This window comes from Ambystoma mexicanum, chromosome 8, assembly GCF_040938575.1.
Source record: "Ambystoma mexicanum isolate Mex_15411 chromosome 8, UKY_AmexF1_1, whole genome shotgun sequence".
Classification (NCBI taxonomy): domain Eukaryota; kingdom Metazoa; phylum Chordata; class Amphibia; order Caudata; family Ambystomatidae; genus Ambystoma; species Ambystoma mexicanum.
In genome coordinates this window covers 532116917-532134811 of record NC_090929.1, presented here as the reverse complement: position 1 = coordinate 532134811, position 17895 = coordinate 532116917, and the positions used below count along the sequence as shown (strand labels likewise).

The window sequence follows — 17895 nt, the reverse complement described above, 5'->3', positions numbered from 1 at the left end:
GTGGCGATTGGCTGAGCAATAAAACGCGACAGTGATTTATATAGATGACAGCTTGCACAATAAGTGCGCCCATGGTCACTCGACAATTGATTGACACCAAGACTACACAAGCCTCGGACGAAGAGCACATAGCTCGAAACACCTGTCAGGCTGACCTACAATCAATGAAATACATGGAACTTACGCATGGACTTTTGTGATTTGTGCGCAGTGTGAATGCATCCTTTGCTCTATAACTTACAAATTGTGGCAAGCTTTGCAGGCGACCCACACCTTGCGTTTACCTGCAGCCAAATTCACTTCTAACATAACAGTACAAGCACTTAGGTTTTCAAATTTCTCTTTCTGCCAAACTATCTCAGTCCTGTATGAGTATTATAAACACACCTAATACATCTATTATTAAAACAATTGGCGTTTTTTCTGCGCTTCAACGCCTGACACACATTTTCTCCCTGTAAGGTTTGTCCACCTGTCATGTGTATTGGTCACAAAGGGTTACTGGTGTATCAGATGGAATTGTGCCTTGGCAATAAAGACACACATTTGTAAATGCACCAAGGCCTCCATGCCAATGATGGTGGAGCTGAGGTCTGGAGAAGGGGCTTAGGGGTCGGGGGTTAATTACAGAAGTTCTAGAGACCGATCCATTTCTCAGTGTTCCTGCTACTTTGTAAGCTACAGCACCGCTCTCAAAGAGGCCTGGGATGTGGGAAGGTCGGCAGATAAGACAGCCATTTGCAAAGCAGGCTTTCCAGATCCTGCACTTGGAAATGACGGTTCTCAGGGAGCGGGAGCAGCCATTGATAATTGAGGCGCTTTGCAAACATACCAGCAGCTCCCCAGGGCGCCATTACCAGGCTACATAGTCCAGAAGGCAGCCGGCATTACTCAGAAAACACACACATGGCGAGTTCCCTGGGACTAGACCAGACCCAATATATCTTTATTTTCCTAACCTTTGCCAACTTGGGAGTCTCTCTTCTTTATTGGATTTACTAAGTGGTCCAGGACTTTCGGGCCATCAGCTCCCGTGATGGCTAATTCTCTAGTGTCAGACCATGCAATCCTTCTAATGGCCTGTAGGGCAGGGCACACACTGTGACAGAGGCGCAGTTTGTAACTTTGCGCCACATATGGTGCCGCAGCGATGGAGCATTTCAACAAGGAATTCCTCAATTGCCTTGTAATTTGAGGTTCAAAGTGTTGCAATGATGTGGATTCAGAATTGACCCATGCTTTTTTCTTTCCTCCATAGATGAAGATAACCTTTCCCTGCCCCCCCCCAACACCCCACCCCACCACAGAGGCAGCGCTAGATCCTGCAGGTGTATATTGATATTGATATTTTATTTCCATCACGCTCGTACACAAGCGTTTCAAAGCGCGACAAGGCAAGGGAGGGGAACAGGGGAGAACAAAACAACGATCTTACTAGGCCATACATCTACCGACTATTGCCTCATTTCTGGTGAAAAAAGAGGCAGTTGGTTGGCTCTTCCTTGCCAAGGAATGAGTCTTGCATTTCATGAACATTATAGGGGTCTGCGGTAGGAGCTTTTCATGAGCAAGACAAAACTATTTGTAAAAGCAGGCAGAGCTTCAAAGATTGACCCGCTGTATGCGACAGCAGGTCCTTTAACCCAGACGCAACCAAAAGCAGGTTTTATGAGATCCTATGCCAAATAATTTCAGGAGTAAAGCTAGGCAAAATAGTTTGTTTATATAGTGCTATCATTCATGCATATATCTTTGTATGTATCTATCTGTGTGGTGTGAAGTCCCGTATGGAGTGAACATATCTTTTTCTATTCAGAAAGAAAACACTGTGACCACACAGAGCAGTCTTTCTAAATCGAGCTGCCATGCCCCTGCCGCACACGGGAGAACAGGTTAGCGTTCATCTATGTGTGATTGTGTGTTTTTGTATGTGTGTGTATTGCGTGATTGTGTGTTTATGGGGTCAGGGAATTCTTGGGTGGGGAGGGAGGCAGCAGCGACTGAGGAAGGAGGTTCGGGGTTGAACCCCCAATTTTAAAGACATTGTGCCAGCGAGGATGGCGGTGGGGGCGGTGGGGAATGTGATATTTTGTGAATCGTGCACATTTTTGGAGCGATACGGTCGAATTTGCAGAAACCTGTAATGAGGCGCGCTGCTACGTGGTGTGCTGCTTTGAGGGGCTATAGGTAAGATTGCTAATAGGTAAGGTGTGGTGTTCTCAGCATGTTAAGCAGGAAGTGGATGAAGCATTATTTGCCGGTATGGGTGATCCTCCAGTCTACTATCAAAAATTGGCAGGGGTTTCTCCTGTATGACGGGGACAATATGTATGTCCCACCAGTCATTGTTAAGTGTCAACTTTAACCATTCTGAATTGTTTGCTGTGCTTTTTTCTGTCTGGAACAACATTTGTCTTGAAGTCTTAGGATGTGAACCGGAGCTCTGATCATGCACCCTTTTTATCATTGTCATCCCCAATTAGGCATCTCAAGATGCCAAACAAGCTGATGAAATTGATGAGCCAGGCTAATGAGTAGAACAGTTTCCTTCAGTGTTTTACATCGCACTAAAGGGCCTCCATATGCACAGTTCATGGGGAACATATGGAAACTAAAATTCCAATGGCAGGGTTCCGATAAAGAGAACCCCTTTTGCTTCCTGTGTACTACACACTGGAGTAAACAGGTCTCGCCACATTCATACTACATAAGGGCTTTGGCACCGAGATGAAACATGACAAGATCCGATCTGTGCACTATGCTTTCTGTGCGATATAAAGAGACACACATTGTGCCTCAAACTCCAATCTTTTACAATGGTAAGTGGAGCAAGATCTTATTATATAAAAACAAAAAAAGGAAACATCAGTTTATGTGCTTGGATTTGTTGCATGGGTTCAAAATGTTATGAAGTTGGAGCAAGCTCTATTTGCATTCTTCCCTAATTGATTCCATGGGAAAAACACACCTTCTTGATTGCAGGGAAAACAACAATTGAGGCCTAATTCATGGGACTTTCAGCGGGCTGCAAAGTGACTTTGCACTGGTGAAAAGCGACTTTGCAATGCCAACAAACACCCTAATTCACAGAGCGGTGCAAAGTGTATTTTTACAGTGCAAAGTCACTTTACACTGCAAAAGTACTCCTTGCACCGCACTAAATGGGCCTATTTCATGCTGCAAAGAGTTCTTTTGCATTTGCAGCATGCAAAAAAATTCCATGAATCAGGCCCGAGGAGTTTGTTGGATTTGATGGAAAGTCACTTTGCATCGTGATAAAAGTTCCATGAATTCGGCCCTTAATTGCTAAAATCTTTCAGCAACATCGATTGCGTCAAAACCTGTTTACTCTAATGCGTGTTACAGAAGCAGCAAACGGTGCTAAATACATTTACTCTATTTTTGGCAAAAGTATACACGTTATATATTTCGGCCCCAGGTCAATAGACAGCTAGATCAGACCCCCACCCCACCTCCCCACCGCCCGCCACTTATGCTGAAGGTACAGGGCCTACTTTGCTCCCGGCTTTGCGCTGACAGTCCCAACACCGACCACACTGTGTGAGTGGAAGGCTTTTATAGGTGGGGCTGTTTTGTGCCAGTGGAGTGATTTTGCCCATCTGGCACATACAGTTCATTTTCATCCCCGTGTTGCCTCCTGAGAAGGTGCGTATGGTATCAGGCAGTAGAGTACTGCTCCCCGAGTCCTCTTCAGGTTCGCGTTTCCCCTACTGTTGCACTCTACTGAACTTATGTTCTTACAATGAGACGGTATGATGTTGTTACATCGCCAGTATATTTTTCGATTCGCTTTTTGCTAAGAATTGTTGCCCGAAAAAACTCACTGAAAAATATAAGGAGGTGGGTAAGGGAATAAAGAGAGTAAGGGGATGGGGAATAGGGAGTAAATGTGGGAGAAAGTGGCCTTGCGGGCAAATATATATATTTTATAAATCAATATTTGTTTTTGAAGAAAATCAATATTCGGCAAAAAAATCATCGAAAAAATAACTGCCGATGAAACGACATAGAACCATTGAGACAATCATAGTGTTGCAAAACAAAATAAACCCTCTATTTCAATGTCAACTACAATCATTTAAAATGTGCTGTATTATGTATGCACATATATCGCACAAAAGATAGCTAGAGAACCTCACAAACTCATCACCAACAAATCACACCCCCCCCCCATATCAGTGGTGCCTTTGTCTTTCCTCTCACAGATATAGGGTCAGTTACAAAGTGACCAAAGCCAATAGGTCTAAGGGTTCCTGTTGTGAGATGATTTATTACCTGTATGGTTGTTCACCTGTGTGCGTTCGAAGATGCCTGGTCAGATTTGCTGAGCGAGGAAAGATCTTACCGCAGTACCTAGAATACAGAAACCAAAATATATATCACTGCCCGCAATCGGCCTGGAACCTGAAAAACACATAGGAGACCGACATGTTCAACTATGCCTTACCATTGTATAGCATGCATTGTTTTATATATGTCTCCATTTGCATTCCCATGTGACAATCCATTGAGCGAGTAACCAAGGCCCTTCAGTCAGTGACTACGGCAGCTTCCAGTATTTGACAGCTTGGTCTTTGGTAATGGACCATAGATGGGCGTACGCTCTTGCCACGCCTGCTGCAGTAAGGCTACCTCTAGGACTTGTGTGAGCCACATTATACATGTTATACTAACCCCAAGCTCCAAGTTACCACCTAGAAAAACTACTTAATTAGATGGGTGCGACAAAGGTCCTCCTGACCTGGCACATTCAGTAGATGGAAGTCTGTTTCGTCCAACAGATATGCAGTATTTAGGATCCATACAAAAAACAGACTTGCACTGTACGCGCTATATATGGGATTTGTCGTTGTACAACAGGACATAAACCCGCAGAATAGCAAATAAGATGACAGCAAATTATTTGCAAAACTTGTCCAGAAATTCCACCATCAATGACATATTGAACGAGAATACGAGGGGTACACGGGGACCTAGGAGATTAGAATGCACACTACAGAGTGCTATGTCTATTGTAAAAAATAAAAATAAAAAATACATACTTTTTTTGGATATTTTGTGTGTGCCCGAAACGTTACCACAGAACGTTGCCCTCCCAATACCCATCACCACCAACCCCATCAGCATTGCCTGACCCCAACCCACCATCTACATGTAGGTGGTAAAAAAGAAAGGAAAATAAATTCGAGGAGTTTTTACTCATGCAATAGACCTAGTACACTTCCCTACATAAAGGCATTGCGGGATGGGGCAGAGTAGGTGAAATGTATAGATGGTCTTAGTCTGCCCACCACTGTCGAATGTAAACCTCCAACACTTCAGAATCAATAAAAATGACCTATCATTTGATTTGAAAAATACCAGCTACAATCAGGAGAGGAACTCAGCGTAGACTCCCATTTCAGTGGATAGCATCCAAAGTAACCCTTCAATGCAGCCAGTGACACCATGCTGTGCTTGGTCACATGTCTGTGTTCTAGAAAACCCGTCAAGCACGGAATTAGTGAAATTCCTTTTAAGGCTGCGCCAGGTATGTGCCATTTCATTAGAGATCATTGGAGAAGGCAAGTTAGACAAGACAGGAGTAGGGCAGCAAACACAGGAAAACGTGCCTGAGGCAATGCAGCAAAATTACCTATGGCAGGTAAATAGTCATGCGATGAATTTGAGCATCTTCACCTCACTCCCCTACCCCCACACCTCACTAGGACCTATGTGATTTGGGAGAAAATATTTTTTTGAAGTAGATTTCATCCCCACCCCATTTAACACCCCTACATTAATGATTAACCTAAAGCCACCCCACACATATATCTGCAGCAAAATCCGATAAAAACAATTAGATGAATTCTACTTCGATGGTTTCTGCTGCGCCCAAAACTCCTGTTACCACCTCCTCAATACTCTGGAAAACGACCACTTCAACAGTGAGCGGATCATCATACAAATGGAACGTGTGCCCCCTCTCCCGCGAGTCTACTACCTGCAGGTGTAGCGCTCCTTGCCTTTCCGTAGGATGGAGTCGCTTAACGTTGGGGGCGGTGACCGGAAGTTGAAGGGATGATGGGGGAGGGGCTGAAGGGCGCTTCCTGTGTCTGCTTTCATGGCTGCATAGCTCTCCAGCTTCTCAGTCATGGATTCTATGGCTGACATCTGGAGAAGAAAATTGCAGAGTTTAGTCAACGCGCAATGCCTGCTTAAGGAGGTTCAGACTTCTTTTTAGTAAAGTAGTAAAGATTTTAAGAAAAAACAATTGAACACATTTGAACACTTTTAATGATGCTCTTTCATCTACATCTAGATTCTTAGTATCAGGGACCCTTTAATAATAACTGCATGCCCTACTACATAACATTCAACTCATCCTGCAGAAAAAAAGAAGACAAAAATGTATTTTTAATACAATCCTGAAGGGCCCACTTTGTAGTGTTGGCCTAGAGCAGGGTTCTGCGGCTCCGCAGGTGTTTTCTACAGCAACTCCCATAATCCCTTTAATCCCTTGCCATTGACTATGCTGTATAGGCCTGCTGGGAGTTGTGGTCCAACACATCTGGAGAGCCAAGGTTGCAGCCAGGGATGCAGACTCCTAGCCTAGAGGTTCCTGCCTCACAGGCCCTCTTGACCCATGAGTGACTTCACTGCAGATACAGCTGTAACCTATGCACTGTCAGGTCTTGCAGAAGCGGGGACATGGAAACAGGGGGAAAACAGTGGAAGGACTGGCATATGCAATTAATCTTTTTAACATGGCAGGATATTTACAAATGGCATCGAATGGGGGCAGCTTTATCAACCTCTTCCCTGGCTCAGGCTTCCAACTGTTAGAATGACCATATGAGTTCAAGTCACACCTTTTCCAGTGCGTTTTTCAGTAACCAACCAGTGCATTTTGCTTTTTGTAGTCTGGGCTCCTTTCAGTTGAAGACGTTGCGCCTGACCCGCAAAGCGCTTTTCATTTCGTTGAAACACGATTGGCGAATCAGCCCCATTGAGTTCCAGCACTTCCTACCAGTTATTTGGAAAAGGAAACCCAAGGGCATAGAATGATATGGATTACTCAGCCACAGCACAGGATGTACATGCATGCCTTTTCAGTCACAAGCCTTCAAACCAAGGAGGCAGGTAGCATTTCTGTGCATGCAATACAATTCTGACAGGAACACGCAGAACAGCCAACACTGGAAACTTTCATGGGAGTTGCAGGCCACAAAAATGCCTTGGCCCTGCCAATGACATCACTGGGAGTGGGAGGGAAGCCACCGGACTCGGACAAGAGTCCGAGGGAGGAGGCAAGCTGGAGACGGGTGAGCGGAAAGCAGTAGGAAACCGTACATCAAACACGAGATGCTCTATTGTCCAGTTAGGGCTGACCTTTTGCACGTTTACACTGTATTAAACGGGGCCCTGGGGACAGCTGGAGCCAGGCCATTGTTCAAAATAGAGTGCTGCAAAAAAGCTACTGTAATCACTCACAATAAACAGAATGATGTAGATATCCATTCTTAAGCCAAAATAATAGGCCGGCTTTGTAAATTCATAGCGTTCTGACAGAGTTCACTGGGCCTAGACCGCTAGATGACTTGTTAACTTTTACAGGGGATCAGTAACCCTTCAAAGCGATTGGAGTCCCGAATCTAGCGCTGAGAGGATGGCCCGCAGGTTAAGCACTCAATTCTGAAATGGCGAAAGGATGCACTTTGCAAGTTCTAATTCCAGCAGGGGCGACTCAGCCCTTTATCCTTTCTGGTTGATAAAATGAGTACCACTAAACGGGGCAAGGACAATAGATTTTATTGCAGTGTTTAGAAGTGTGCAGAATCAGGAATGCAGCACTATAAAAATGTATATTATTTCGACTTTGGTGCATTGGTCTGGTGCCTCCGCTACTGCAATATCCCTGCACTTAGTTTCCATTCTAATGCACTCTCTCCCCCAACCCTTTCACTCTGGATATATACATATTGAAACAACCAAAATGAAATGCATTCATGTGAAATATAAAAATTATTTTTCCTTGGGGAAACACTGGGGTTTCAGATGTGACTCCACTAAATTCCAAGAAAATTAAGAAAAAATATGCGAAGTTTGTGAATTTGAAAACTTTTTCTCCACTGAACTGGTAAACATTTTAATTTTAGTTTTTAGAACGTATTTATTAGCAGTCAAGAGTGATTGTAAAATAACTTTTGTAAACGTTGATAAGAATATTCGACTTTGCTAATTGTTATTGGAGGTCAAAGCGCTGGAGCTATGCCTGGGCTGTCCAGTGGTGCAGGTTAATGGGTAAATGAGAAAAGACAAGAAAGCAGACGTCAGAATAGGAATGTTTAAATCACTTCTTAAGGCAATGAAGATATGCCATTCCTTGGATCTCCTCTGGTGGATCTCCTTCAGTTGAACTTCACAATAATTACCAACATTATCTTTACACTCTTTAATATCTGTTTTAACTTTTGAAAAAGGTGACTGCTGATATAAAACGGTGACTTGTGAAATACCTTTAAACTATTCTTGATTGATGTGACCCTTATCCTTACACTGAAAAATCCCATTGATTTCCTTATTATCAAATGTTAGCGTTAACCTCGATGTGAATTACAAAAGTGAGGAGCAAACATTTCCGTTATACTTCTATGAAGCAAATATGGGATTTCGTTCCTCTTATTGTTCCACAGCAGTGGTCTTCAAACTTTGGCTCGCCAGATATTTATGACTACAACTCCCATCTGCCCTAGCCAGCATAGCCAATGGTGAGGGATCATGGGAGTCATAAGACCTGATTCATGGAATTATTTGTGCGGTAAATTGGGACACTGCGCGCCAAACCGCGTGCAAAACCCTGTTTGTCGATTCATGGCATCGACTATGCTGGACCTTTTCGTACTTTGCGGGGACTTCGCACAGGCTCGGCACATCTGTGTGAAAGGCCAAGTGCCTTGCGTGAGACACCTCGTAGGTCATGGGCATGGCCTGAGCATAGACCAGAGTATGGGGCGGAACTCACAGACACCACGTAGATCATGGGCATGGCCTGAGCATAGACCAGAGTAAGGGGCGGAACTCACACAATGGGGAAGAACAAGGGAAAATGTGGGTGTTACGAGGGAAGGACCGCTGGCAGTCCATCACACACCCGCAAGTGCACATAATGAAGTGTATTCATGGATCTGTCCATGCAACCTCTCGTCATGAAAATGGCCACGCAAAGCACTCCATCTATCTGCCTCCCAAAGACAGGCATCCAGACAATTGAGCATAGGAATCACCGTGCAGAGGTAAGTTTGGATGTTGGATTTAGGGATGCATACATGAAGTCAGAGCTTCGATCGGACTTAGAGGTGCACGTAAGCAGTGTAGCGGGTTGCAGGGATGTTTACAGGGGTTTGCACGCATGTGTACCGGGAAATAGGATTTGTATGATACATGGTAAGCATGTTGAGGGGGTACTGGGAATAGTTACGGGGGACCCCACACACTACCATCAGGGTGCTGGCCTTGTTGTGGGTCGTTTGCAGGCAGTTTGTACAGGGCGCATTGCATCACATGCAAAGAATGCGCAAAGGTCTCTATCCATGGCTGGAATAGCTCTACATGTGTCGTGTCATGGGCGTTCCGGCCACGACTAGTCCATAGGGTTACTTTGCGTGAACAATTATATGAAAATACGTAGCGCGCAGATTTTCTTCTGCGCAGCGGGCTGTGCAGAGTTGTTCTCAGCACATAGGCTTTGCGGGATCTATTCACCCTTTTCCATGAATCGGGCCCAAAGTCTAAAACCTCTGGAGTGCCATGTGTTGCAGACACCTACCTGTTCTACTAGTTCAGAGTGAGAATAATGACCTCATGTATAAGGGCTTCCATGTGCAGGACTTTTTGTGTCCTAGTGAGAGATGTTTGCATTTTAGGTGACTCCATCAGCTAGTGGAGCCAAGCAGAATACATTGCTGATGTAAGAAAGGGCTAATGTGCTGCCATTCCCAGAAGATGTACAAAGATTGTGTAGCCCAACACCCTCCCACAAATAGGATAATGGTGAAACTGGTGCTTTCCCAAGTTATTTAGCCTTTACTTCCGGGTACTGTGTAGGGACTTTCTGTGCTGAGATACCTGCGTTGGTCAACAAGACCTGAAGCCAGTTCGAAGGCAAAGGTCTGCTTAAAAAGTCTCCTGGCTTTCGGTTGTGGTCGTTTGGGAACTGAACCTATTATGACACTGTACATGTGCAGAATGACTCGGGAGGCAAGAGGCTTGGGAAATCAGCATGCCCTCCAAGTAAGATGGTTGACTGATCCTAGGAGGTGGTACCTGTCAATCATCAAAACAGGAAGTCCCACCTTCTTACGATGGTGGAGCACTTCAGGGATATCACGTGATCTTCTGTAGTTCAAAAAAGCTTCTCCAGGGCTATAAAAACGACTCACAAAAAACAGTAGACTTTCACTGGAGTTGCACCGTCTGCATATATTCATTTATTAGTGGCACTGGAAGCTGTTCAATGGATAATGCTGCAGGTACTTGGATCTATTTATATTTCATTCTTTGACCGGCAATTAAGATGTAACTTCATCAAGTTGCAGAGTATGCAACCAGGAAACGTCAACCCTAAACTTCATCACTTGACAAACCATGTTACATTACTGTTTGATCTTTCTGAATAGAATTTCAATCTTGCTGCCTCTGGTCCTTTCCTGTTTATTACCTTCTCTTCGAGCGCTCTGAGGCCTTCGGGCGTGCAGCGTTTTATAAGAAATAAAATAAATAAATAGATGTGCCAGGGTCCTTTTACCTGACAGGTTTCTGAGCACTTATACATGATACCAAGTGCCATATCCAATCCTGGCACTAATATATATTTCACGTTCCTTTTCATAGTAACGGAACGTTTTCAGAGTTTGTATTTATTTCCGACCCACAGGCAGTTGTCGAAGTGTACGAAAAGAAGTAGTGGAGATATGCTCCCTGCTGACCGTCCCCCGCTCCGCACAAACCTCATCGTCAAACCCCCTGCAATGCGCAATCCAAACTCCCTAATACACCTGCTTTTTAAGAGAATGTTCAGTGCAGTGCACTGAAGTGCAAGTTTTAACTTCTTCCTACAGTTTTATTTTAAAACTAAGCCATTCCGGAACAGTGTCTTTGAAAAATAAAGGTATAGGAACAGTAAAATGTATTTTCTGAAAGTAGAGGTGCACTTCTCCCAACCGCTCCTGCCCATAGATGCGACTATGAGGACCAGACGTCGCAATCATGGACTATGCAGGGTTGGTGGCTATGGGAAGTCCTAACAAGAGAGAGAGCTGGATACAAAGTTTCCGCGATCACGCGCTCCCTGACTCCACCATGGCTAGTCTGTGTGGCAAGTACACGGCCTGCAGATTCTCACCATCTTTCTGGGGCTTGCGTTGTCCTGTGAGTTCCTCCCTGTCCTGAGATAGCAGATCCCTTACAAAGAGAAAGCCCCACCATTATGAGGAACACAAACACAGGATGTTCCGGCCCGGCCTGTCGCCGTTCTACAGCCGAGGACTCGGTGGGAGGAAAATGAGGGGAAGTTATTAAGCAAACTGCCGGGCTGGTGAGAAACAATGAGGTGGACTAAGTTTAGCTGAGAAACCAACGAGGATTGAGCTTTCACAAACCTGCCGGGTATTCATCCAAGGTGGGAAAATCTTTCAGAAGAGAACAATGCAACAAAATATTACATAAAATAGCCTTCATAGAACTGCTCTTAACAAGGGTAATAAAAACCTCTGGCTGCAAGCCACCTCGTGAAGTGTGCGGTCTATCGGGAAGTCTTATCTGCGGTGAAGGGGAGCAAACACAGAGCTGGAGACAGACCAGTGTTTAATGCACTGATGGGCCGGGTGGCCTTAAAGCTTAACCCTCTCTCTCTCTCTCTCTCTCTCTCTGTATCTCTCTGTCTGTCTGTCTGTCTGTCTCTCTCTCTCTCTCGCTCTCTCTCTCTCTCTCTCTCTCTATATATATAATGCCCTCTTTAAAAAAAAAATTAAAAAAAACACTGGAACGTATTAGAAAACCATCACACCATGACAAGCAACAAGGGAAAAACTCCCCTAATGCAAAATAAATACATTTTCACTGCATTTTTGCACCAGAGCAAACTTTGCCCAGGTGCAAAAATGCATCAAAATGTAATGCATTATCACTAAGTCAGATGTTGCCCTCGTGTTTATACCATGCCAACTGTACTTGTCATTGCGCAATGGTTTTCTGATATGTTGCAATGTTTTTAAAAATAGGGCAATCTTTGCCCTTGTGCTAATAGCATGCAAGTTTGCACTTGCACCGCTGAAAACTTTCTGTAACCTGGCCCCAGGTAGGGCTTAAGCACACACCAAAGACAAACATCTTTCCTTTCATCACTGAAAGAGCTGGACTAACCAAGAACTCTCCCACCAAATCCTCTCTACCCACACCAGACACAAACTCACCAAGCTAACTCTTGCATATCAAGCAATGGCATCCTGCGTGGCCTGTGCACACCCATCGTGCAATATGTCACTGGGAAAAGAGGAACCATAAAACACAATGCAAGAGGAAGTCAGATGCGTTTGAGGAGGTCTGCTGTTCTGTGTTGAATCCTTCCGTGCTAGGCTCTGTCAAGATATACAAGGATCCCTGTGCCACACCTCGTCACAATAATAATGAAAACACCAACTATCCCATACTCCGATTTATGTCATGATTCAATGCACGCTCATGTGCCATGTCACACTATTCTGCAAGATGTGCAAAACTACCCTCTACAACACGGTTGTCCAACTCCAGGCTTCCAGGGCCAGAATCCTGACAAGTATTTTCATGAGAAAAATGTGCATACATTTTTAGAATCATTTTATGCAAATGTATCTCATTACTATTAATCAGGGGTATCCTGAATATATGACATGTTTCCGTTCCTTGAGGCTATACAAGAATATATTTCAATAACATCGAAATACAGAGCTAGTCACGATAGTTAGTCAACAACTAGAGTCATGATGTTGATTAGGAGCATCATGTAGTGGTATGTAAGGACTTTTCAACATGATACTCTACAGAAAGCTAATGAACAGTCTTCTTCCATCTCTTTTAACATAATAATGGAAAGCCAACATCTGACTTTCTCCTGTGATACCCAAGCCTTCAAAAAGCTCACAATTTTACTTCCCCTTGTAATATTTGAGGATTTCAAAATCTTAAAAACACCAACATGTGTTGCCATCATACAGAATAAAGCTCATTCCGAGTCTGCAGAAGGTCAGGAAAAAAAGGCAGGGCTCCATTCCAGTGGGTACACATATGCTTCCTTAAAGAACTTGCATACTGATTAGTAGTGATCCTTTCAACATTAAAGATATATTTTCAGGGAACAGTTCAAGAATTAACTCATTCTTACAGTGAACTATGTTAGAAAGAATTAAGAGTTGCGCATTATAAACTATGCCCTGAAGAAACATACATGTGCGAAACATGTTGGTAGTTCATTTCAATAGAAACAACCTTGCATATTGAAGCATGCTCTACTATTTGCCAACAGACGGATTCTGACTAATGAAACCTGTCTGAAACTGTTCACGTTAGAGGTATGACATATTGCTCAGGTGCCATATGAAATGAACATCACCAGGACACATGAGACATACCAAACATCATTGCCCACGTTATAATACAAATATAAGGGACCATGGGCATCACTACTAAACTTTTAAAATCCAGTGCAAATACAAAATATTTGTAGGTGGGATTTTCTCATCAAGGAACACCAGTGTCAGCTGAAGAAAGCATACATGTTTCTTTTGGTCTCATCCTGAGCACTGGCGCATGGCACCTTTGAAGTGAAAGAGTGATGGTATGACGGCCGCGCTCTTACAGGCCATCTTGATCAATATTGGCATTGCTTAGAAATGCATACCATGTAGCTTCTGTATTTAGGTGGCATAACTCTAATTACTGAGCCTTCCCCCACATACATGCTATAAAACCAGCGAGATGTGTGCAAGGCAAGGTTTTGAAACAGCGTCGGCCCTTGCAGCCATCTCCATCGTTATGTTAGACCATGCTTGATCTTTGCTGGCACAGTCAAACAGGACAGCAATCTCCCAGAATCCAAAAACTGCATGGGACTTGGAATGTACATGTCTCCTCATATTTAAGACACCCCCACGTTTGTGGGGTTATCTGCCTATAGGCTGAGGCGCTACTGAGTGGACGGGTGTGGAGATATATGGAGGAAAAGCCAATTGATCTGGGTACGCCCAGCTTCCGTCAGGCTCTGAATTTTCCCAAATTCCAAGAGATTCAAAATAATTATGAAACTGGCCTCAAAATGTCCAAATACCCTTCAAAAGAATACAACCTTTATATAAAGCGTGGAAAAAATGGCGACCTTCCGTGGAGTCGCCTGAGCCGCCTGCAGAGGTTTGGCTGTGGGGTTCAGAATGAGCCTGGGCTGGCAGCATTTCACCTCTGAACAGGCACATTTACGCCCAGATAGCTAAAGGATATTTTCTAACCGTGAAATGAAATTTAGAATCGTCCACAAAAGGTATTGCTCACTTTGAGAAGGTTCACAGCAGAATTCTTCTGGAAGAAATGAACTGCCTCGGGTAAAATAGACCATTTTTGGGCAGGCTGATGCTTTGTAAGGCTGGCAGGGCCAGGACGAAGGCTGACTGGTCCCACTCTAGCACCTCATCCTACCTCATGGCAAACATTTCAATCTATGGAAGAGGATTAAAACCTGGTTGGACAAGGCTCTTTTTCATTCGTGGGAGCTTAAAAATGGTACTTTCTCGCTTTTGCATCCGCAAGAGATGTTTCAGCCAATCACCTGGCTGAGAAACTTGGACACAATCCAATGGCAAACACCTATATCGATCCTGGCCATGTGAGGCTCTCCCATGGTTCAGTGAGGTTCACCTTTGGCCAGTGCTCCAGTCCTGCTTTCCCCTCTCACTGTTCCTCCTTGTCTGGAAGCGCGCACCCACTGCCTTACACCACCGCTTTTGCAACCACCATCACGGCTGCCTCCCAATCATGGAAAACGTGAAGATTCTTATACTATTTCTGCTGCCGCCATTTTGTTTTACATTTTTCTTTATGGGAAATTGCCAAACATGAATTTGGATAAAATAAAATATGTATACCATTCCATGCGTCTTGCATCCAAATGGAAGTTTAGACATCCAGAAGGACATCACAGTTGAGTCATGGAGCATTTAGCAAGCCAGAACAACATCATAGCGGGGTGATGCGATGGGAGTAGGTCACGCTATATTTCTGCTGTAAAGGATTTGGCACCATGTTTTTTGGTGTTTTTTGATAACCGGGCAATGGGAGAGACGGGTTAAAAGCGACCCCTCTCAAACAGTAAAGGGTGCAAGGGGAACATGAGCAGAAAAGGGGGTTGCAGGAATATGACCTGCAAAATATTTACCCTAATCCCATGCAGCGGATGCAAGTCGCAGGTTTGAACCTTATCTGGGCATTCAACTTTTCACCCTTCTCTGTTTGATATATGGAGTAACAGTTTTGTTTGGGTGGCAGTTTGTGGCGGTTTATTTACTTCATATGTTGTAAAGATTACCAAATACTCCGAAGAGAGTAATGCTTCCTACAAAAGTACCAATGCTATTTTACTTGCCTTGCTACGATAGCTCAGTGGGTTTAAAGCTTGCACCAGACATTTTGTGCAACCCACAGGGTTCAGAGTCACCTTTTTATCCTATCATGAATTGATGGGATAAGAGACTTTCAGTTGGGCAATACAAGCGGATTCTCTAGTAATTATTGGTTTACGGCGCATGCTATATGATAGAGGATCGATTTCTCTATTGAAGAAAATATGTTACAGCTGAAGCAAAGTTTAGAAACTGTAAATTGACCTCAAGATTTGGGTCCATACTGTAAGTAGTAGCCCCATTATTTGCCACCCCAGTCCAGGATAAAGAAACTTCTATGGCGTGTTCACCGGTCACCACCACACGATCCAGACCAAAGTATTTAGAGGCAAAGAAAAGTGGACCATGAGTTCAGGATCTCTACAGACGTGGCAGCCAAACTAAGCCTCAAAAGAGTTGGCGGATGATCGTCTGCCCTCATGGGGTCCCTTCGCTCTATTGCTCCAGAGGACTACCTTCAGAAGTTGGCGAACCATTTGAGTTTCAGCAGGATGATAAAGGAGACCCCTTTGTTTAATTAGCCTTGTCCCTATATACTCTCCAGAAGAGACTCAACAGCAGAAAGGAGGATACAGCATCTCTGGTATCAAGCGCTTCAAAGTGCAGCAAGTTTGGCGTCACTGGGCGCTGTTACAAATCAATGTTAAACAAAACCAATGATAGTCTCTTGTTTCATTCTCACACCTGGGTCCACTTGGATTGGTTGGACCTTTGGATCCAGCCGCTATGAGGTTGCAACAGAGAACATGACTTACCTGGACGTATCACCTTATTCCGTAAAACAAACCCTTTCCTCATTGGTTGTGCCACTTCCATACATTTTATCAGTATCACCCCATAGTTTTGCGGCAAAAAATGGCAAACGCCAAAAATGCCACATTTCAAAGTGCACATATCCATGCGATTATGGGCCTAATTCACAGAAGCGTTTTATAATGGAAGCGCACCATTGGAAAATGTTCTGTGAATCAGGGCCTATATGTGGGTGGGTTGGGGTAATATGAAATATAAGGGGACTATGGGAGGGAGATGCAGGGGATCTCCTGCTGTATATAATTGTGGTGACATGTGGGTGGGGGGGGTCGACATTTCCGTTTTCAGTATTTTTTTCGTAATAATCACACAGATCCCATTTTATAACCCTGAAGAAGGACCACCAACCCCCAGGAATAAGGCCGAAACACAATAATGGTCAGATACATTGAGAATTCAAGTGGGAGACCCTGAATTAAATGGCATCTTGACACTGGACCCGCAGCCTCCTGGTCCTTCTCTGGGTCCACTCCGCATCTCTGTAGTATTGGTATTTTTACCTGGGGGTGAAAGAGCAGCGGGGACGGCCGTAAATACTTCTCCTTGAGCGCACTCACAGGGTCGATCACCTTCCGCTTCTCCACCCTGCTGGACAACAACACAGAGGGGGGGTTACATACCTCACAGGGCGAGGTGCACCCAGGAGCATGCAGAGCAGTCCCAGTGCATCCATCTGAGTGAATGAGTACACAAGTGAGTGAACGAGTGAGCAAGTGAGTGAGTGAACGAGTGGGTGGATGACCACAAATGTGAGCTATTGAGTGAGTATGCAAGTGAGTACTTGAACAAATGAGTGGATGATTGAGCGACTCAGTGAATAAGAAAACAAGTGAGTGAGTAAGAGGCTGAGTGAATGAGTGAGTGAGCCAGTAAATGCACACATTAGTGAGAAAGTGTATGAACCACCCTGGCCCAATGAACTGATTCTAGGCAGCCTTTTGTGACAAGCATGCCCTTCTCCAGAGCGCTTTGTGTAGCCTGCAGAATACATATTCAAATTGCAAAAATTCGAAGAGCTTTCCAAGGTGGAACACATAGTACATTTATTCTCAGTAATGACGACACTTTGTTAAGCTCGCAAAACAATTCAGTTTGTGGTGCACACAATATGAATGGACAATATTTCTTATTGTTATAGTTGCACTGCAATAGGTTGACCAACATGTATGTTACACAGGCATTCCAATATCATAACTGAGTCTTTTTCTGTAACGCCCACTCTTGCTTTCCATGCAGCCCACCCGTCTCCCTCAATAGTTAGATGGTTACATTCTTAACATGCTGCGCAAGGGGAAATATAGCTATATGTTTTTTTAACATTGTTAGAACTAGCCTCTGTGACATTTGTTCCATATTTTTCAAACACAGCAATGCCTTG

The 17895-nt window shown here is 44.1% G+C and overlaps 1 protein-coding gene across 6 annotated transcripts in view; it reads right to left on the bottom strand.

Moving 5' to 3' along the window:
• The window catches only part of PRDM16 (PR/SET domain 16), a 1279606-nt gene that overhangs the window by 38986 nt on the left and 1222725 nt on the right, over positions 1-17895 (bottom strand). For 4 of the 6 annotated variants that reach the window (XM_069610219.1, XM_069610223.1, XM_069610221.1 and 1 more), the window contains 3 exons: positions 17018-17105; positions 6005-6174; positions 4297-4374 (listed from right to left, as the gene is read on the bottom strand). In XM_069610219.1, coding sequence (XP_069466320.1) covers positions 4297-4374; positions 6005-6174; positions 17018-17105 — 336 coding nt within the window. The remainder of the gene's footprint in view (positions 1-4296; positions 4375-6004; positions 6175-17017; positions 17106-17895) is intronic. The other 2 variants (XM_069610220.1, XM_069610222.1) reach the window with 1 other exon arrangement.